This window comes from Stigmatopora nigra, chromosome 12 (genome assembly GCF_051989575.1).
Source record: "Stigmatopora nigra isolate UIUO_SnigA chromosome 12, RoL_Snig_1.1, whole genome shotgun sequence".
Classification (NCBI taxonomy): Eukaryota; Metazoa; Chordata; class Actinopteri; order Syngnathiformes; family Syngnathidae; genus Stigmatopora; species Stigmatopora nigra.
The window spans coordinates 4199800-4222022 of NC_135519.1; the positions used below are offsets into that span (position 1 = coordinate 4199800).

Below are 22223 nucleotides of genomic sequence, written 5' to 3' on the forward strand. Positions count from 1 at the left end.
AGACAACAATTCTAGAACTGCAAACATGACATTTTTTTTGCAGCTCGATTATAAAAGAATAATAAATGATCTATTTATACTTTATAATAAGTGAAAATCTATCACGACCTACTGTTAAATTGGAGCAGCAAATGGCAGACCTAAAAAAATAGTTAACATAGGTGAGCAATGCAGAAAGTGTCTAGTCAGTCTATGGTAAGAACAACGTTGTTGTGGACAGAGATGTAGACAATAATTGTTTGTTGAATGCCATCACTGGAATTTAAAGATGTCTGCCGTCATTGTCGTGCACGGTGGAGCATGGGCCATTCCCAATGACCTCGGCAAGGCCTCGGTTGATGGCGTAAAGGCATCGGCACGTGAAGGCTTTGCTGTTCTGCAGAAAAATGGAACTGCGCTGGATGCTGTCGAGTCAGCCGTGCGAGCCCTGGAAGATAACACGGTACTTAATGCAGGTAAGCAGAATAATCTTCACTTCTATGCTGACACATCTGGGGCCATTTGGTGTGGAAAAACACAGAAACAAGCATTTTTTTTACCCAAGCCCTAATGTAACATGCCCTTTTCATTGGCTGTTTCAGCTGCAACTTCTTGTCAGGTCCATTAACTTTCAGTTTTTTTTACCCAGAAATCACTGTATGGTGAATATGAGGTTTGGTTTATTGTGGCTGGAAAATGTGTGATATCGTTAAAGGTCACGGAGCAACCCCAAACACAGATGGCGAAGTGGAGATGGATGCCCTCATCGTGGATGGAAAGACATTAGCCTGTGATGCTGTGTCGTCTGTAAAGAATATCGCTAATCCCGTTTCCCTGGCAAGGGCAGTGATGAAGAAAGTGCCAAAATACATGGATTGATCTTGTATAATCGAGGAAAATTTTGAATCATGATTACATGATGACTTTACTTTTATGTGTAATTAAACCACAATAACTTGTTTGATTATTGGTATTGGTGATAAAACCCATGTTTATAAAAGTGCAATGTCACATTTTTTTTAAAAAGATCACCTTCATTACATCAGAATCATAGAGACTCACCAAAAAGCTAAATAAATAAGGATAAAATAAACTGTTAAACGAGATAAAGGAGGAGAGTAACTTCATATCCATGTAATTACATGAAACTGATCTCATTAAACATATTGAAATTTGGATTGCATCATAAATTAATCAATTACACTTGAGTGATCACAATATAACATAAAATCTTCTGTATATTCTCCAAGCTAAACTCAAATATTCTCTTCAAATAAGTCAGGTATATTTGCCTTGAGTAAACCATGTGGATGGAGTTGTGCATGGTATCGGCTGCTCAGCTACTTGCTGTAAACACAAACCACGTGACCAACAGTCCTCACCGTCAGCAGCTTTGCGGCAGCGGGACGACTGACGGCTTAGCTGTAGAGGAAGTTAGCGGAGGCAGCCAGGCAGGCACCCGCGGTACTATGTAACCTACACGTACTGGATACATCCTTGCACTCAGAAAGAGGTACGTCTCGAAGTATAAACACAGCCATGTTCAAAAGTATAAAGTGATCCAAAGATGAATTAGATGCCCGTGGGCGTGTTCTTGCAACGCCTGTTAGCTTCGATCAGGCTACAAACAAGCCTAGGCCCCAGCTAGCACGACCTAGTTAGCATGCTTGATATATTCCTTTATAATATTGTACATTGTGCATGTTTTGATGTTGTTTCTAGAACGACTCCGCGTATCTAACCGGTTGCTATGGTAACGTCGGGGCATCCGTGTAGGTTTACTAGATTAGGGATCGGAGGAATAGCAAACTTCATCTTCAGGTCATCTTTAGCTTGCTAACGTATATGAGCTATAGTTGCAGACTGATATTAGCAACGCGTGCAGTAACGATCGGGAAATTAATTAGTCGTCCCTTTGGAGATCTAGTCAAAATGAGGATCGTATTACATTTGTCTATTGATACTCATCTTAACTACTATCACATAAATATATATTCTACGTTATTTCATGCTTAATACATCCAATTTGGCCTGGTAGAACTTGTGTACACGCTAGGTTCAAACTTAAATTGTTGATTTGCATCTGGTATTTGCCAAAATCCAGAACGATCCATCAATATTGACTCAACATTTTAATTTGCTATTGCACTCCGGCATCTGAAGTGAAAAAGCATGTAAAACACAGTAAACAACTTGCTAAATACTCGCACCACTAATGGAGTCGTCATTGAATTGCATTATGGTACAAATTCCCCGTTGACCCTCACTTGTTTACATTATTTGCATCTTACAACAACAACAACTCTTCACGTTTACTTACATGCTTTCTGTCTTGATGATGTCCACTTGTTGCATTTACATGCCACTTAAACAAGGTAGTAAGTACTACTTTTGTTGCACCCATGCAGGAAGGCAGCAGCATTCATGGATGTTGTGGACACTTTTAACGTTTTAATACCAAGTGACCAGTTAGATGACACCCTTCTAATAGGTCAAAATTTGGAATGTGAAGCCAGTAATGAGTTTGGAACAGGACCTTGCCTTGAAGATTCTCTCAAGAACATGCTGAGTGACACAGATCCCATGTTTGGATGCGCAACTTCTCAGTTTAACCTGCTGGACAATGAGGAGGCCACTTTTCCCATCACAGGCTCAGCAGGTACGTTTTCCATCACAACAGGACATGCAATACACAAAAAAATATCAAAGTTAAGTCTCAGGTGTTATATTTTTCAGTCAGTGGTGGCTTAATAGTAAACGGATCATACTAGTATGATTATAATAAAAAAATGTGTCTTTTTCTTGTGCATGACTATTTCCTTGTTCATTTACCTACCTGTACACTTACCTCAGATATCAGTGGTGGTCCAACATCTACCGGCATTGGTGGAAACCTATCGGAGACCAATCCGGTCAGAATCAAGAAACCTGTAGGCAGACCCAAGAAACGTCCATGTAATGTGCAATTAGGTAAGATCCAAGTTTATCTTTTGTCTTATTTGCCACGTTGGAAGAGATTAAGAGAGACGTGGTGATGTGTTTGTCATCTTGATACAGATTCCAGTGATGGTCAAGAGCCTGCCAAGGTTACCACAAACACTGGACCCAGAGGACGACCTGGAAGGAAGTTTTCCAACAGATTACAGAAAGCTTTTATTATAAAGAAAGGAGTTAAAGGCGTGCAGTTGAAGAAAGAACTAACTCTGGGCGGACGCATCAATATCAACGATATTGAGGGTGGATTATGGTTAAAACCTTCTGTTGTATTGAAAAGACTGACGGTCACCATTGGAGGATTCAAGATTGAACTTCTTCCCGGGCCATCGTATTTGGAGGATTCCGAAGCTAACCTTGACAATAGTTTGTCCTACGGTGCAGATATTGAGTATCCCGTGTTGCCAGATGACGGCATCTCCACACAGCCTCCTGTGGCCGAGGAAGTCAAAGATCAGGATGTAACAGAGAAGATGTGTGTTGATGAAACACTACTTGCATCAGGTCCTTATGTAAACCCTAATGATGTTCAGGCAGCAAACGGGACAGAAACAGAAATTAAAACGTGCACTCAAGAAGCTAAAGATGACAATCAAACTGTAGTGAGAAAGGAAAAGCCTGTCCAAGATGGAAAATGTGCTATTAAATTGCCACCCAACCACACAACAGGTGCAAGAAACAGAGTGGACACTAAAGAAAAGAAACCAATTTCAGCCAAAAACCAGCTCCAATCCAAGCAACATCTTAATTCCAATAAGAAAGGTGTGGTTATAGGTGAACCAGGCGATATGACTAAAGGAACGTCAGTTTCCCAAAATGAAACACCCAAAGTAGTCCATAGCCGTAACCTTCACAAATTAAAGTCTCTTAAAGAGAAGAGAAGCAGTGAACAATTAAAAAGACGTGGTGAAAACTCCCACAGTGAACATGCCTCAAAGCACCCAAAGATGCAAACAGGATATCCCAAAGTTAAACCCAGTTCACCTGTTAAGAAAGCGCCACCCAGTGGTAGCCGCGTGGAACTACATAGTCCGTCCAAACTCAACAAGCTTAACACCTCGCTCGTCACCCATCCGGTGGTACATTCCTCCAAAATACCAGAGGAAGTGACCCAGGAGAAGTCTAAAATAAAGAAGCCAGAAAAGTTGGTGCAGAAGCAAAGGAGTAAAACGGCGAGAAGCATTTCCGTGGATGAGCCACAGCTGTTTATTCCGGACAATGCTCCTGTTATGAAAAAAGAAACTGTTGAGGAACAGGTGCTACAGCAAGAAGAGCCTGCAAACAGCGAATCTGTGTGGGATGGGAACAATTGCTGTGGTCAGTGCAAGAAACACCATAACAACATGTAAGTCTTCACTCGAATTAACAGTTAATTTAGAACTATTTATTGTAGGTTGTAAAGCAACTTATTTTTTCATCCATACAGGTTCATGGTAGGCTGCGGTCGGTGCGATGACTGGTTTCACGGGGACTGTGTTGGTCTTGATCTACTCAAAGTACGTGAAATGGAAGAGGAGGACCAGATGTACGTGTGTTTAAAGTGCTGTGAGGAGGAGAGCAAGAAGGTGGAGCTGGAAACCCCTGCCAGACCCGCGGCCGAAATCAAGACCGAAGCCCTTGCTTTGAAGCAGCAACCAAAAGCCAAAACAGGTGTCTCGGAAGAACTAACTTCCCCTTCCAGAGCCAGGCCCAGAGCTCCTGAGGAGCTGACATCAGGGGGAGTCAGAGCTTCACGAAAGGTTAGAGGCGTTGGCATTTTCATTCTAAAGTTGGTTAACAAAAGTCTTCCTTTCAAAGGGTCTTCCACCATGTTTCCCTCAGCTAAGTGATGCTCAGATTTTAATAGCCATGTCCACAGTTTTCAACAAGGGTTTGTTATTTTGTTCTTTTACTTTCCATTTACACCGATGGCTTTAACCTGGGTGTTTGTCTGCTACAGGTCTGTGGTCTCGACATTAGTAGATCGTCATAGCAATTTTACACGTGTATCTTATAGAACACGAATAATGGCATTATATAAAAAAATAGACCCACTGGTACACCTGCACAGTTGAAGATATTTAGCCATTTCTAAAGTGTATTTTACACAATATCCGTTACAATAGCCCATTAATGTGGCATAAAACTTCACTGCATCATACTCATGTTTTTTTTTCATATACGATGTTCTTCTGTATGAAGATTATTGAATTGCCCTTGAGTAATTTGTAGTTACTGTCTTCCAAAATAGGAACAAGCTCGATCATCTGCAGATGGCAAAGAAAGTCATCATAAAACAGGTATTTCATAAAATATATTACCATTTATATAATAACTCTACTGGTGACTTTGGTTACATTTGGAAAAAAAACAATTGTCTTTCTTTAATGGAATGATTCTTTTATTATAACACTGACATGGTATGCTGTTGGACAATTTTACATTTTTAAGTGAATTTAACCTAGCGCAAAAAAGCCTTTTTGGAGTTTCAGAAGAATTTTTGTTTTCTTGCAAAACATAACCCAGGACTTGTTCTGTCCTCTCAGGCATTCAGTCAAAAAGTAAAAGTGCATCTTCCACTTCAAAAAAGCCTGCTTCGATGGAGGAGATCCGGCGCAGTGTGCGTGATTCTTTGAAAGATATCCTTCTACAGAGGTAAGAAAATCCAGTAAATTAACATTGCAGAGGTTTGAAATACTTTTCTTTAGTGGTGCTGAATGTGTGACACTTTCCATTTTAGGTTGAAGGAGTCAGATTTGAATGTCCCAGTAGAAAAAGCTTCTGAGGTTTCCAAGAAGACTGAGAGAGAACTTTTCCACATGTATAAAGATACCGAAAACAAATATAAGAACAAGTATCGAAGCTTGATGTTTAATCTCAAAGATACTAAAAATAATGTAAGTTAGTCACCAAATGACGTGCATGGGAAAAAAATGGTAGTTTCAGAACTATTTTTAAAGTAATCTACCTTTGTTCTACTGTTCAGGTTCTCTTTAAGAAGGTTCTCAAAGGGGAAATATCTCCTGCTAATTTAATCCGCATGAGTCCCGAGGAATTGGCTTCTAAGGAACTGGCCGCTTGGCGCAAGAGAGAAAACCGACATGTGAGAATCCTCATCTAAATTTGATAACTGTTGTATGTAGGTTCACTCATTAACAAATTGTCATGTGGCTATTTTTATTCTCTCTCACAGACAATAGAAATGATTGAAAAAGAGCAAAGAGAGGTTGAGAGGCGTCCAATCATTAAAATCACACATAAAGGGGAGATTGAGATTGAGAATGAAGAACCTGGGAAAGTAGCTGAGGCTGTGGAGGTGCAGGTAAGAAAGAGATCTCAGGTTTTTTTTTTCATTTTGTATTTTATTTTTTCAGAATAAATATACAACTGACTGGTGGATTCTTTGACAGATTGATTCGCCGGTCGAAGTGCAAGAAGAGCCTCCGACTGTCCCAGAGAAGCTTTCAGAGAGCACCGAGATTGATAAAGACACCACCAGCAAACACAAATCTCATTTATTTGACCTCAACTGCAAAATCTGTACAGGTAGCTCATATCACAAGTCCAAATTGTAACTTGGCGCATTTCACATATCGTGACTGACATACTTTTCCATCCTGATTAAGGGCGCATGGCACCCCCGGTGAAAGAAGCACCCACTAAAGTGGTTAAAGTTGCTACCACAGTGGCAAAGAGACAGTCTTCTAAAAGCGAGGAGTCGCCGATGGCTGTGGAGGATGACCTGCACCTCACCGTTTTAGAGGAGAGCTTTCAGAAGGCTCACACCAGCTACGATCGGAAGTGAGCGTTCATTTCTGAAACCTTTGCAATTTTATGTCAAAAGAGGTGACTTGAGAGCTTTTTTTCTCCCCCTTCATATCTCAGGGCTGACCAAGCAGCTGGCCGAGATGATGAAACAACATTCCTCTCCTGCCTGAAATCCCTGTGGCGAGGTTTCCTTACAATGAACTCTGTGGCCAAACTTGTCACTAAAGCTTTCCCTGTATCAGGAATTCTGGACAACTTGACTGAGGTATGTAAGCATTTTTAACCAAAGCCTACAGACACGACTTTTCTTTATTCATGTCCACTTTGAAACGTGAATCTAACTACAAAGCTTCTTATAAAGAGTTAGACCTTTGATCGATCCATTTTACATGAGATTGCATTTTCTTGTCAGCACTTTACTACAAAGCAATGGTGGATTTTCAGTTACTTTATTGTTTTTTAAAATAAATGTTTTTTATAATGGCCATTGAACTAGTAGTTTAGTACTCTAAAAAGACTGCCAGTTGTCAACAAAATTATTTTTCTCTCATTTTGTTTTATAGTACAAGTTTAACTGGTCAGGTGGTTTAATTGCACTTTAAATTGGTCGATTTTTTCTAGTTTTTAATATCATTGTTGACAACAACAAAAATTCACGGTAATTCAACTCAAAATCCTTTATTGTCATCATTCACAGTTGCGCATAACTAAATTGGTGGTGCTACTCCACAAAATACATTTTAAATTGGTCGATTTTTTCGAAAGTTTTTAATATCATTGTTGACAACAACAAAAAATCACGGTAATTCAACTCAAAATCCTTTATTGTCATCATTCACAATTGCCCATAACTAAATTGGTGGTGCTACTCCACAAAGTACATTTTCACAGTGGAAAAAAAAACAAGTAATATATAAATAGAATTTAATTATCATTATCATTTAATCACCCAGTTCTAGCAAAGTCTATATTAACAATATACAATATATCTTTTCAGGATCTTCCTGACAGCATTCAGGTTGGTGGACGGATAAGCCCGCAGACTGTGTGGGACTACTTGGAGAAGATCCGAGCTACAGGAACTAAAGTAATATTTCATGTTCATTCATTGCATTGCACCTTCCGTTGATCCTTTCTTGACATGCAGTTTTTTTCTTTTTATATTCAAGGAACTGTGTCTTATCCGCTTCTCTCCTGTAACTGAGGAAGACGAGATATCCTACACTCTCCTGTATGCATACTTCAGTAGCCGAAAGCGTTTTGGGGTGGTGTCAAACAACCGCAAACAAGTCAAGGACATGTATCTTCTTCCTTTGGGTGCTTCGGAAAAAGTACCACACCAGCTTGTGCCTTTCGACGGACCAGGTGACCAAAAAAAAAAAAATCTGCTCCGTGTTAACAAAAATGTCATTCTTCCGATTCTGATTAAAATGTATTTGATCATCTGTCAGGTCTGGAAAACAACCGAGGAAATCTTCTCTTGGGCCTTATAATTCGTCAAAGGCCGAAAACAGATTATCTTCCCGTTGACGTGAACAAACCCACAAGAATGTCTCCCGAAGTCCAGCCCGCCGTCCCAATTTCTGTCCAACAAACTCCAACAGAAGAAGAAGACGAGAAGCTCTTCCTGGCCTCCTTGACTACTCCCAATAAAAGCGAGATGGAGAAATCACTCGAGACCAAAGAGGCTGCAGAAGAGCCCATCCCGGTGTCCTTTGAAGAACCGTCTGCGGCGGAAAACAGCGGCCAGGACTCACTCAAGCCCTTGCGTTTTCTTCCAGGTGTCCTACTTGGCTTAGGTGGACATCTCCCACCGTTGCCAGATTTTGGTGGAAAGCCCCTAAATGCCCAAATTATTACCGAACTTGCCAGGAAAATTCTTTTGAAGAAAAAACAGGCGGCATCCAGCCAGAGTGCCAAGAAGGGTCCAGATGTTGTCCCAGCTGCACCCCGGGAGCGCTTTGTCATCAAGAAAAAAGAAGTCAAACCTGTCCAAGCTGAACTACAATCAACTAGCCAGGCGGAAGTTGCGAATATATCTCCAGGAAAAGATGCTGAGGCTGCACCTCGAGGTCCACCAATCTCCCTGAGAGACAAGCCCCCAGATGTTTCCACGGAAGCTTTCCTGGATAGCTTGACAAAGCGTCAAAACGAGACCGAAACAACTAGCATTGACCCCCCCGAGAAAAACGACACCCCTCCACCCCCCGATCCAGATAAAGTTAAGGTGGAAACACAGGTAGTGTCAGAGCAAGCAAATGTGTCCAAACCTTTAAGTGGAATTTTGAAAAAGATCTCCACTTTTTCAAATATACCCGAAATCCAAGCCAGTGAAAATAGGCTCTTGATCACCGTGGATACGAGAAACACTCCCGATTTGAGTAGCGGTAATAGTCGCACTGTTACTACTTTTCACCAAGGCTTTTTACAGATGTCTCCAGCCAAACACAAACTTAAGGAACAGGAAGATCTCACAGAAGTCCCTCTGAAAGAAACGGTAACACAGGGAGGAAACCCTACTGCAGTCCAAGAACCAAAAGCAGAGGACTTACCAATCGGCGAGGTCCAACCGGACACGGAGATGGCGCCAGTCCACCACCACCAGCAGTCGCCTCAGCTTCAGGTACCTGACATCAACCACATCCCACCTGTTACCCACTCTTTCGACAGGCCACACGTCTGGGAGCAAAACCACGCCATGGCACAGGCCCAGGAAGTCGTAATAGAGGCAGGACAGCTCGAGGGTATCTCCCAAGAAGCTGGTCAAGCTCCAACAGAGGCCAAGGAGGAAGTCCAGGAAGAACTCTACACCTACTGCCACCCGTGGGAAGAGAGGGATCAGGACAGCGAGGAAAGGGAAGAAAACGACGAGAGGGAAAGCCAACGTAGAGACTCACATCACGAGAAGAAGAGCAGACATCACCACGATAGGGAGCGCAATAGGAAGCACGGCTACAGCGACAAGCACAGAGATAGGAATAGGCACCACAAACACTCGGAGGACAGATATGGCGAAAGGCGGAAAGAGCGACACTATGGCGACGATTACAGCGGCAGACACAAAGACAGACACCGACATCGGCGGGATTCGGATTATGAAAATGGGCGGAGGAGCAAGAAAGACAATTATTTGTAATTTGAGAGGTTTTATTATTATTATTATTTTTTAATTTTTTTTTTTAACTTTCCCATTTTTTAAAAATGAAGACCTGTAGTGAGTATTGGTGCTCTGAAACACAATCCCTGGTTCAAACCACTTTTTTGGAGGGTGCGTACATTCAGTTATGTCCTCGATGTCATCAATGTGCAGCTTTTGTCACACTTGCTGCTGAGTCCTCTTCTAATGTTGAGCTATTGTTTTAATGGACAGACAAAGTTGCTACTTCTTGGAAAACTAATAACACAACTGGAGAATACTTCGGTTTTTCAGATTCAGCCTGAACTAAAGTTCCTTTTGTGTTCCAATGTAAGCTGATCCATCCGATTGTAGGCCTGGCAACAAGTTTTAATTGTTTTCCTAAATTAGAAAAGGGGCCATTTCCAATTTTAAAATGTTCCAATTTTTTTATATTCAATTCTACTAAACTGCTGTGACATGTTTTCAACCTCCTAGTAATTACATTTGAAAGACATTAGGTCATTTCATTTTGGAAAAGAGCTGGCATTTACCTTGTAAATACCTTGACAGATGCACCTATTGAACAAAATCTTGTGTTCCCAAGTTGATTCCTTTTGTTGCTTTAAATATTTTATAATCTTACTTTCTACCAGAAATTCATTGTACATTTTTGGCTTGTAATATACCTTTAGAAATTAAGTGTGCCTTTGCACGTGTGTATGTACAGTTGGTAATAAAGCTAATTTTTTTTTAATTATCATTAAAAACATCACAAATTTCTGTGGATAGTAAATAAAATATTAAAGGTTACCGTCACCTAAGCAACAAAGCTGTATTAAATGTACTTAAAACTCACTAGATTTACAAATACTACATACTACAACTCACAATTTCAGTTACAACGAATAGTACTCTGCCCTTAAATTGTTACTATCACAAAATCTTTAATTCTACTTAAAGAATTACATTTTACATTGTCTTACAAATATGAATTTTGCTATATGAAATTCTACAATATACATTTAAAAAAGATACTGTATAACCTATACAACAAAAAAAAACATTACAACAAGCCATTACACACGTTCCTACCTTTTACCTTCAACAAACTGGTCTAATTCAAACTCTTCTCAAATGGAAGCCAACATCACAAATAGCACCATTAAAAGCAAATATTTTTTCTGCAAAGAATATAAAAGCATTGCACATGCTCTTTACTTTAGCACCAGATTGGTTAAATTAATTTATCCATGAGCTTTCCTAGTATTTTTTTTAACTACTGCACATCTCATAACAACAAGAACTATGATAACCCCCCCCTCCCTCCCTGCTACACATTCCCATTATGAACATTAAAGCCCTCACTGTTTTTTAAAAACACAACAGGCTCGTCAAACAAATAAACATTTCTGAGTTTCCCTTGAAACCCTTGTAAAAACAACCCCGCTGTCACACCAGCTATATCTGTATACATTTCAAACCCCCCAAAGTAGAGCTGCCCCCTATAGTTCAAGGCTACATATTTCCCAAGCGGATCCACATCCTCAAAAACGACCCTCTCATTATTCAAATAAACTTGAATAACAGTACTATTGACCAAAATGGCGACATGATACCACCTGTCACAACACAAAATCTGACTTTTCAAATTCTCCAGAACACAAATCCTCCCTCCGAGATTAAGCGCAACTTTAAGGCCTCCATTCTCTAACCCTACCGCCAAAAAATCATCATCTTCATGCCCCGCGTTTCCCATCCACATAATCAAACTATCATTTGTGCTGGCAAGAAATATAAAAGAAAGTCGAACATACCTTAAATTCCTCTTATTATATTTCGGATCAACATACTTAACATAGGACTGCCCCATAAACTTTAAAGTGTAAGTTGCTACCTCATTGGTGCAGTACTTTCCCCCCCACCCAATTGGGCAGATGCAAATATAAGACGTCCCATTAATAGGCATGCAAATAGAACCACTTTTGCATATGTTATTAACACAACTTAAAGATTGATTACACGTTGGCCCGCTCCACGGCACAGGGCAATCACACATGGCCGAATTAATCCCCGTTGGCCTACATTGACCTTCATTACGACACACCTTGTACCCACAGGCACTCCCATCCCGATCCTCGACATTCACGCCACTAAGAGCTCCTTTTTCCGTTAATTCCAACTCAAGGCCGTTTACTATCACTTCCCTAACACTCCCAGTGAAGCCCACCGGTTCCCCTTGGATCGCATCGGCGGACAAAAAGGTCAGAGAGGACACGCCCCCGATAAAGATATTCGTCGCAACGTCCAGTGTGCTCATACCATTGCTTACGTTGTTTTTGAGTCCCTCGCCGTCCAGAATGAGGAAGCCGTTTCGACCAATCCGGCCAGCTTTTACCGTGTGCCACTTTCTGTTGTGCAGGTGGACTTTGGTGACTGTCTTTAGGATATGGAGACCATCTCCTAGGTTGTACCGCAGTTGGACAAAGCTTGACGTCAAAGACAGACAGAGGAAGTCTCCTGCGGGGATGAAATACAAAAATGAGTTGAAAATTTGATACAATATCAGTGAAAATCATTGTAAATTGACAGTGAAGTGCTCTGTAAAAATAGGCTGATATAATTGGAATACTGCTACAGCTACCCAAACAACCTGTCATGAATAATAATAATAATAAAAAAAGCTGTAGATTACAACAACAGTGTAAGCAAAAACCATTAAACATGGCACATTAGAGGTGCATAGAGCCTTAAATAAGGTAGGCAATGGCAGTCATGTCATTTAACCTTATGTGGTTGATAGAGAGAAATGACCAAAACGTGTGTATTTTATGTCTGCATTAACAAAGTCCAATTTAAAATATTACCTGCTGGGTTTCCAAGATTCTGCGCAACATAAACAAGGATGCCATCAGGTGATAAAGGTCGGAACTGCAACTCTAAAACTGTCCTATGTCTCATTTTCATTGGAGGGAAGGACATCCAGGAGGAGTACTTTCCACTAAAGAATGGATCACTGATGCTCACAGCTGAAATGGGGACAATAGAGCAGTTAAATAATTGAGCAGCCAAAGTGCTTCCTTGTTGACAAAATGAACAGAGAAAAAAAAACACGTGTAATGATGAAGATTGGGTTTGATGGGCTGACCTTTCTCGCAGTGGAGTCCCACTGTTCCCAGGGGGCACTGACAGGTATATCCATTTGGAAGAGGGATGCAGGTGGAGCCCAGGGCGCAAAGAGGCGGAGGGGTGTGTGCGCCATCGCACACCGACGCCGTTTCCGAACACAGTGCTCCCTTCCGTCCTAAAGGGCAGTGGCAACTGCGAGAGGAAAATACCCACACAGAGATAATGATTTACTTTTCAATATTCTTTAGTAAGATCTTGGAAAAAAAATGTATACTCACAATACGGATGAACCAGAGTCCATACACGTTCCTCCATTCTTGCAGTGAACATGATCACACATGTTGACCCCACACTGACCCACATTTCGCCCAAAGGCAGGTCGTTTCAGCACTTGGACAGCGCCATTTCTTCTTGTGCGCAAGTATATGTCAAAAATGCATCCTTGGAAAAAACAGACAAAGATGGGAAGTTTTAAATGTGTCTCAGATCAAGAGGTTACATTAAATTCTATTTAGAAATTGGGAAAAATAAGATAAAAAGTCAACTTTTTAATAACCTTTGACCTCAATGAGAATTGGTGATCCTGTCAGTGGATTGTCAAAACATTGACTTTTGTAAAAATAACATTAATGTGACTGTTTGTCTCTCAGAATTGACACCAAAACCAAACAACTATGTCAGTGGTTGTCATCCAGCACTTTCCTTGTCATGTTTGACTTTTGCTTTCAACATTTATTTTCATCCAGGCAATATTTACTTTGTCTCTAAGTGCAGAGCATGAGAGGGAGACATAAAAAATTACACTCTTATATTGGTCCCCAGGACAAACAGGATGCACTAAAAAAATAAAAGCCACGGTCATTTTTGACCATTTGTGCCTTGATGCCATCTAAAGGCAGACTAAAGTGATATAATTTATACATGGATATATCATAGTATATAGATTATATTAACTGTATTATACACAATAACTAAAGTATCAGGTAAATATTGTGTTGAACAAATGTCCTCAATAAGAATATTTGCATAGAATGATGTCGAGCGTCAACAAGTACTATTTCCAGTTACTGGTGATTTGATCACTGGCTCAAATTGGCAGATTGATTCATTTCAGGAGTCACCGCGTCTCTCCTCTGCCACATTTCCACAGGGGAAGTGTGTGGATCTGTTGATAACTGGGAGTGAAGTGAATTATCAGTGTGTTCACTGCCAGCCATCATGATTAGGGCTCCAGGAAGGTCACACAGATCTGATTAGACACCAGTGAGTTCTCATTACATCCCCGGGACCGCTTGGTGTTGTTGAGCTTACCAACATGGAGACGGACGGTGGGGAGTCAGGTGGAATATTTGAACTGTGTTACCCACAATGGATTTGATTGGGGGGGAGAAAAAAAATCAATTTTAAAGGTTGAATTGAAATAAATGTCAAAAATCATAAGCAAAATAGAAATTAATCCAAGCGTTAACACTAAATAAGCTTATAACAAGTCGGTCTGAATCCTGAATGTATACTTATGTCAATGTTTGCACAAGAGCAGGTGCAGAAAATAAACATTCCTGCATATAATTGGCATTCTATGGGAATAAGTTGTGTTCATAATAATTATTTGGTAATGTTGTTCCAATTAGAATCTCAATAATGCACACTGCAATCTATTTTTAATGGGCAAGGTGACCAGGCATTTCCACTCAAATAAAGTGTCCCTTTATTTAGGATTGAATTAAAATGGCCTTTGTGACCTGCCTTCTTCCGTTCAGATGTGACTTGCAATTCTATTATTAAGTACATCATTCTGCAAGGAGGGACCTCATTTTTTTGGGTTCTGTTTGCAATTATCGGGCTGAGTAAACATTAAGTATTAAACACAACAGACCCTTGATAAAACTTATACTTCTGTGTAAAAGTTCCAAAGTACGTATAACTATAAAACTCAAAATTTACTATTGTTAGAAATGAGAGTTTGAAGGAATATTTGTCATACTGCAAAGTGAATGACCGTAGTATACGGACTATAAGTTGCACTTTAGTCATAATTTGGCTGGGCCTGCAACTAATACTCAAGTGCGACTTATATATTTTTTTCTATCCATGACAACCAAAAGCCTGATATATTTTTGTTTCTTAGGCTATACTTATCTGAAAAGAACATTTATGTTACCATATCTCTATTTTCTATCTAACTATTGTAACTAAAAACCTGTTTGTTCTTGGTTTCTGCTAAAATAAAAAAATGTCCTTCCAAAAATGCAACAAATACTCCTCATATACATAGATATACGAATCTAATAGGGCAATGGGCAATGTATAGAAAATGGGTGTACCATATGTTCACGACATACTGTATTATATCTTCATTATTAAAGGGAAATGGTAGCTGCAAAATGTCTTCACGCATCAGCAATGAAAGGTGTTGATAGAAGCAATCTGTGAGTTCTGTCCTTGCCTTATATGCCTCTGCTCTGCTTACAAAAGCACAACCATCCTGGGATGAAGGCCAAGCTCCAGTGCTCTTATAGTGCACACTGCTTAAAGTGGCTGTCTTACCCTGAAAGCCTTGACGGAACCTAGAGCCAAGTGGCAGCAGGTCAGGGGTGTACTCATTATAACCGCCTACAAAGAGGAGCTTGACAGCAGCGAGGCCCCGCAGAGGTCCTGGAGACGAGCCCGTTCTGGTCCTTTGTCCGTCAACCTAAGAAAGATGTTGTCAATACTCCAGCAAGTAAATTATTTAAAAAGTCCCAAGTGTGGGGAATGCATGACCTCCTATTGATTCGATTCACTTAGCTCTTAAATGCTTGTGTTTTTGCATGATACAAATGTAGACCTCAATTATTGGTCACGCTGTTCTGGCGAATTTCAAGACATTTTTTTTTTCTCCATTGGGATTATGTACCAAAAATAACCAGCGCAAGGCGGGATATGTTACACAAGCTCACATTGTCGAGGACATACGTATAAAAGGAAAGGAAGGACGAGAATAAAATGCTCTTTCAAGTCGTTAGTGATCAATTTGCCTTTAGGGGGGAGTGGATGGGGGGTTGTTACACAGGCTGGCGGGTATGTTCGATGCCTTGCAATCAAATAAGGCACGATCCAATCACCTTTAGCCATCCGGTTTTATTGGTCCTTCCAAACGTGACTGTGTGGATGTCCACGTGGAGGTTCAGTCGATCCGAGATGATGGTTGCAATACCTGAGCCGAGGTTGAATTTATGGAGAATTCTTCCCTTCCGTATACCTAAGGCAAGAAAGTCGTCACCGTCGGTGCCTGGTGGAATAAGTCTTGAATGAATAATGAGAATGGTTCCAGATAGAATACAGTTAGGATATAAATATCTTATAAATATCATGAACTCTTAGTGAACTGTAACCTACAAAACAATAACAATCAATTAGCCACATTTAAACTCAATTATAAATGGGGTTGCTTGAAGGCATATTATAGACGACAATGTTCATCATTGCAACCGCTGTGATGGTTTGTAACGTGATCTTATGCATAAGTTAAATAATTGTGCTTCATAGGTTTGTGGAGTTGATCAAAGAAGACATTCCATTAAAGCAATTTTTGCTTCAATTATTCATTTTTTCCACTTTTCTTGTGTTTGGATATGCACAATTTCTCTCCCACACCTATTTCTTTATTCTTATTACTACTCATTTTGTTATGAATTCAAAGTAGACAACAGAATCTGCATGGTAGGCTGATTAAAACCTCCAATATTGGAAATAAAATGGAATTTCTGGCAGATATAGGCTTTTTATACAACTAAAATGCAATTATAACTAAAAAAGTACTTTAAATAGATGCCCTGTTGTGTGACTTTGAGAAAATATTCCAATTAAACATGGAAATAAAAAATAAAAATACCTCTAAAAGAAATTATTTTTTTGCCTATATTTTCCTTCCTAATTGCTTTTACTCCAACGCATTTAATTCATTTAAAACCTGCGGTGGATTTAACATCTCACTTATTGATGAGACACAAAAGAGTTGCTGACCTCGTCCTTTCTTCCCAGCGAATAGAATCAAGTTGTCTTTCACAGCAGAAGAGTTATTGGCCAGCCTGAACTTAATCTGGAACTCGTAGAACAAATTCAGACTGGGAATATTTGTGAAAGCCACAAAAGATGTGAGGCCAAAGACATCCGTGCCACTGAATCTCGCACGCGTGATGTTGACCGCTGCAAGACAAAAAAAAACAGGACATTTTTAGAAGGACACAGTGGCTTTCCATCAATTTGCCACAAGATGGCACTATTGCCACACAGTGCATTTGTGGGGCGTATTGAATACTATTAGACGGTGACCCGTTTTCAAACAGCACCACCTCTCCAGTAGTCCCATTCTATTTCCATTAGAAGCTATTTAGGCTGAATTTTGGCAAGCAGCCCGTGACTTCTTCATCCTCTCGCTACACACAATGCCAGAACAGTCGTATTCAATTCACGTTGAGTCACAATGACAGTGTTGTTGTGCTATAAAGCGCTCAACTTGAATTGCATTTCTGGATTTGATTTTGTACTATGTACTCATTCGATGTAAAAAGACGAGATTTTTTTCCCCAAAAAACATCAGTTATTCTTTTCTTAGCTGGAGGACACTTCTCATGGTTGTTGTGATGGCAACAGGCTCAAAATTTGGCTATTCAATTGCCCAATTCATGCATATAAATGATCGATAATACCTATGCATTATCTCAGGTATCTTTAGAGTTAGACTCTATAGCTTAAAATTAGATAATTTCTTGCAATTAACATGTTACATGCAACAGGGACCATTTATTTTGCCAATTATGTGGACATTGTCACCTTTTACTGTGCTTAATATTTATTTTTTTACATCACATGCCAAAATTAGTAAAAGTTGGATTAAATAAAGAGACACTTGCACATCCATAATAGTCAATACTCTACTTCTTAATAAATGTACCTATAATTTTGGTTTTATTAGGTATAATCAGTGAATAAGTAATAATAGTCTGATTATAAGACGCATTAGTGCATCAAAATTGTGCTTTTTTTGTCTTTTATTCTTTTAATTTTTAGAACATTAGCTTTATTTCTTGATTTGTTTACTATTTGTTTAATCTCTCTATTTATGAATGAATGATGAATGTGTGTCTTGAGCACTTGACAGGAGTCGTATAATACTGTTATGCTTCAACAAAAATCGATTTGAGGTCATTAAACACAACCAAAAATGCTATAGTAGTACCAAGCATACACCATAAGCCACATCACCTATTTCTGGGGACAAATAAAATAATTTTAAGTGTACGTAAAACTACCGTGTTTTGAATCACCCGCCTTGTTCAGTCTCAACATTGTCTGGCTCCCTGAGCAACATTTCTGCAAAGGTAGACTATTAATAATTCTGAAGGAAGTCAGTGAAAATATACATGAATGTTTCATGGCATCCGCTAAGCCACTCCGACATCCGTTGCACTTGGTTTCCCGGTTGTTCAGAGAGCAACTGTATCAATTTAAGTGCACATGAGAGCAGAGCTGAAAATATTACACTAAGGGTACAAAATCTTGTTTTCTTTTCTTTTGACCTTTAAGCTACGCCACCTAAGCCTCTTTGGTTGGACGTCCTTTAAAACCATAAGAGTTCTGCTTTTGACATGGAGTAATCATCCCTCGGGGTTTGAAAAAATGAAATGTGATTACTTGAATGCTGAAAAGGAACATGTGTTGTTCTTTGCTAATAGTTTATTGAGTGGAATCAACACGTTCCTTGAACTATTTTCTGAGGTAACTCGTAGGATTTAAGGTTGTTCATTAGAAAAAGACTTCATGGGAATAGCGTAGAATTCACAGGTGTCAAAGTGGTGGCCCTGGGGCCAAATCTGGCCCGCCGCATCATTTTGTGTGGCCCGGGAAAGTAAATCATGAGTGGTGAGTTTCTGTTTTAGGATAAATTTAAAATGAATTTATATTTATATTAAATTTACTGATTTTCCCCTTTTTAAATCAATTGTAATTTGTTATCCATTTTATTCGTATTTTCAGTTTAAAAATCATTTGGTAAAATCTAAAAATATAAAAAAAAGCTAAATTAACATTGTTTTAGATCTATAAAAAACTGAATACTCAGTGAGTTTAATCCTGTACTTTTAATCCATTTATAAAAAAAATCTAAATATTATATCTAAAATGGTCCGACCCACATGAAATCAAGTTGACGTTAAAGTGCCCTGCGAACCAATCCGAGTCATACACCCTGGGCGTAGATGTTTATTTTTTAGTTTTAGAATGACAATGGTAAAACATATCATGAAGGACTACTGGGCTAATTTTTTTTTTAGAGGCTAATACAGATTAGGAAATGGGTACTGAGGCCTTGAGATGAGCATACAACAGGACCCTGGGGAGTGATCAGCTGCGATTGTGCTGATCTTATCGAATGTTGGCGGCATCTAAATGTCAGGCGTACGCTGGGTGTGTGCTGGTTGGTTGAATTGATGCGTCGGGCATGTGGGGGCTGGAGCATATCTATGATATGCCAAGTACAATTTGAACTAAAAAAAATGTGAAAACATTGAAAAATGTGATTAAAAATTGCAATTCTTGATTTAAAAAGGGGACATCAGGAAATATAATATACATCTATATCATCTTTATTTGAATTTTATTCTAAAACGGAAAGTCGCCAGTCGTGATTTACTTTCCCGGGCCACAAAAAATGACGCGACGGGCCAGATTTGGCCCCCAGGCCGCCACTTTGACACCTGTGCTTTAATGTAGTATTTGCAAAATAAACGGTTCTTAATCGTAAAAAAAAAGAACTTTTAGAGCTAAACTGTTAAGGAAAGTTGCTTCAAGTAAATACGATCTGATTCACTTAAAAGTGCTTTGAAATATTCAGCAAATCAACTGTGAGCTTTCCTTTGATTATCCAACTTTATTGCTGGAGGAAGAGCACATTTCTACATCCTCAGCACAATTTAGTTCCATTAATCCCTTTACTTAACAACAGGCACTCATTCGACCAACTGCTCAAGGCTTCCATTCACCAACTGTTTGCAGATGAGTCCCTTAATAAAGCTGCAAAATCTACAGCGCTCTGATGTGGCTGCTGTTTTAGGGGCATCATTTTGAAAATGGGGGGGAAAAATGCCTTGTTTTGGCTATTTATTCATATAACGGTTGTATTTTAGAGGGAGAAAATGCATCGTTTTTAAAAAATAATATTGGACGACAAAATTATTTGAACAATGGTTGGTAAATAGATGACTACAGTTTGTGTATTTTGACCCAAAAGACTTACCTTCATCACAAAGTAGGCCTTGTTTTCCATAAGGACAAAGACACACTGCCTCTAGTGGTGACTTTGGGATGCATGTGGCTCCATGACTGCAGGGGTTGCGTTCACAGGTCATAAACTGGCACAGCTGGCCAGTGTAAAGCGGGGGACACTTGCAGAACCAGTCCTCTGAATCACTAAATGGCAGATACACATAGGGAGACATCATTAGACCAAGAAGTGAAACAACATGGCGACAATGTGTGTGTGTGTGTGTGTGATAAATGGTACTACTGTGTAAAACATTTGCATGTGCAAACTAAGAATTGGACATAAACTTAGATTATTTGAAGTGGAGCATAAGTGCATGTGGTCGACAGATACTCCTCCACTACAATTGAGAGATTTTAATCTACATATTAAACTAAGAATGAAAGACAAATGACGGTTAGACCATTTAAAATGATGCTACAGCAGAGCAATCAATATACAGAAGAATATTACTAAATAGCCTTGGGCTGTTCTGCTTAGTCTGCAAGAGGTTTATGATAAGAACCAATTCTGTTTACATCAAAAGCTATGGTAGAACAAATGCAACATACTAGGATTACATGTGAAATGATATCTACTACATGCAAAATCAAGCAGAAACATTGTGAAATTTAAGCTGGTACAGTGTGAACATGTTTACATAAAGAAAATGTCAATCTATGATTTATGTATACCCGAGTTACTATAGTGATTTTTTTTTTATATATACAATCCCATACTGTGCAGTTAATTGTTTTTTTTTTGTAGCCACTAACTCACTCAAGACAATCGGTGAGGTTTTCTAGGTCAGACAATAGACAAACACAATGGAATTTTCTTCCATTGCTTCTTACTTGGCAATGACACAAACCAACATTTGACGTTGTGGCAGAAAAGATGTGTACTGAGGGTTAGTCACAGATAGAAGAGGCACTGGTGAGTTTCAGCCCTATAAATTAATCATGTGTTTGGTGCAGTAAGCTCTGCAGGGTGTGTTTTTGCTTCTTGAGAAACTGCCTGCCAGAAATGAAATATTTACATTCTGTCGCCTGCAAAGTGCATTGTTGAACGCGACTGTGTTCTGCTATCAAGAAAGCAGTATTAATGACCTTCTAATGCCATTTGGAAGGTGCAATCGTACTGTCGCACTGTTGCACTGCTTTGAAAATGTTCTATGTATGAACAAGAACAAAGTTTGCTTGAGTAAACAAGTGCATTCGTTTTAATGAAAGACATCTGTCAACCGCTAAGAATCAATTACGGTTGCTTGTCAATCATGAGAAATGTCATGGGAAATTCTGTAATGCTACATAATACATGGGGACTCTGAGATTGTAGTAGTATTGAATCCTGTTTGGACTTGGCTTGGCTTGGTGGACTACTACAGATGTTTGGACATGCTCTTAACTCAACTGAGGTGCCTTACATTTTTTAAAATCATGTCAGAACTTTCTATAGCAGATTATAGAGCAGGGGTTGGGAACCTTTTTGACAGAGAGAGCCAAAAAACTTTCTATTTTCAAATATTATTCCTTGGGAGCCATACTCGGAAATTAAAACGTTTCTATACATTAAAATGTGTGCTTTTGTATCATTTCAACACTTTTAAAGTAATGTAGCTGAATTTTTTGACAACATTGTTAGAGTCTGATGAAAAAAAAGGCTTTGGAGTAGGTTTGTGGTCATAAAATCATTGGATCAAGATTTTCTGACAAACCACCAATGGTGGAGTGTTAAAAAAGGCTATCCATTGGGAAAAACTGAATGCATTGTTATCATGTATTGGATAAGATTGTTTTGACTAAACAATGGACGGTCACAATCCTATTCATGACCTTTTAGGGAAATAACATGACTCATCTTCAGCTGTGAAGAAAGTGACTCATTGTAGAAACAGGCTAATGAAATGCCTTACTTAATGAAGACTAAGTACATTGCCTCAAAACTGAGCCCCCCCTCCCATTAAGTATAACAAAA

At 39.3% G+C, this 22223-nt stretch overlaps 3 protein-coding genes across 3 annotated transcripts in view; 2 read left to right on the forward strand and 1 right to left on the reverse strand.

Annotated features, from left to right (window-relative positions):
- The first annotated feature begins 222 nt into the window (after positions 1-222).
- LOC144205592 (isoaspartyl peptidase/L-asparaginase) lies at positions 223-858 on the forward strand. Its single transcript, XM_077730080.1, has 2 exons — positions 223-455; positions 695-858. The coding sequence occupies exons 1-2, from the start codon at positions 269-271 to the stop codon at positions 856-858; spliced, it is 351 nt and encodes a 116-aa protein (XP_077586206.1). The 5' UTR covers positions 223-268.
- A 485-nt stretch (positions 859-1343) lies between these two features.
- On the forward strand, positions 1344-10791 carry phf3 (PHD finger protein 3). The gene is made up of 16 exons (XM_077729413.1): positions 1344-1492; positions 2388-2638; positions 2833-2949; positions 3037-4318; positions 4400-4712; positions 5204-5252; positions 5499-5607; positions 5693-5849; positions 5939-6055; positions 6146-6274; positions 6363-6498; positions 6579-6753; positions 6838-6985; positions 7718-7807; positions 7890-8085; positions 8172-10791. The coding sequence occupies exons 2-16, from the start codon at positions 2404-2406 to the stop codon at positions 9854-9856; spliced, it is 4938 nt and encodes a 1645-aa protein (XP_077585539.1). The 5' UTR covers positions 1344-1492; positions 2388-2403; the 3' UTR covers positions 9857-10791.
- Positions 10792-11168: 377 nt separating this feature from the next.
- The window catches only part of eys (EGF-like photoreceptor maintenance factor), an 82404-nt gene continuing 71349 nt past the window's right edge, over positions 11169-22223 (reverse strand). Inside the window, exons 43-50 of the mRNA XM_077729412.1 lie at positions 20241-20413; positions 16970-17152; positions 16069-16235; positions 15512-15656; positions 13243-13405; positions 12984-13156; positions 12703-12864; positions 11169-12355 (exon numbers count right to left, since the gene is read on the reverse strand). Of these exons, the coding sequence (XP_077585538.1) occupies positions 11169-12355; positions 12703-12864; positions 12984-13156; positions 13243-13405; positions 15512-15656; positions 16069-16235; positions 16970-17152; positions 20241-20413 (2353 nt within the window). The remainder of the gene's footprint in view (positions 12356-12702; positions 12865-12983; positions 13157-13242; positions 13406-15511; positions 15657-16068; positions 16236-16969; positions 17153-20240; positions 20414-22223) is intronic.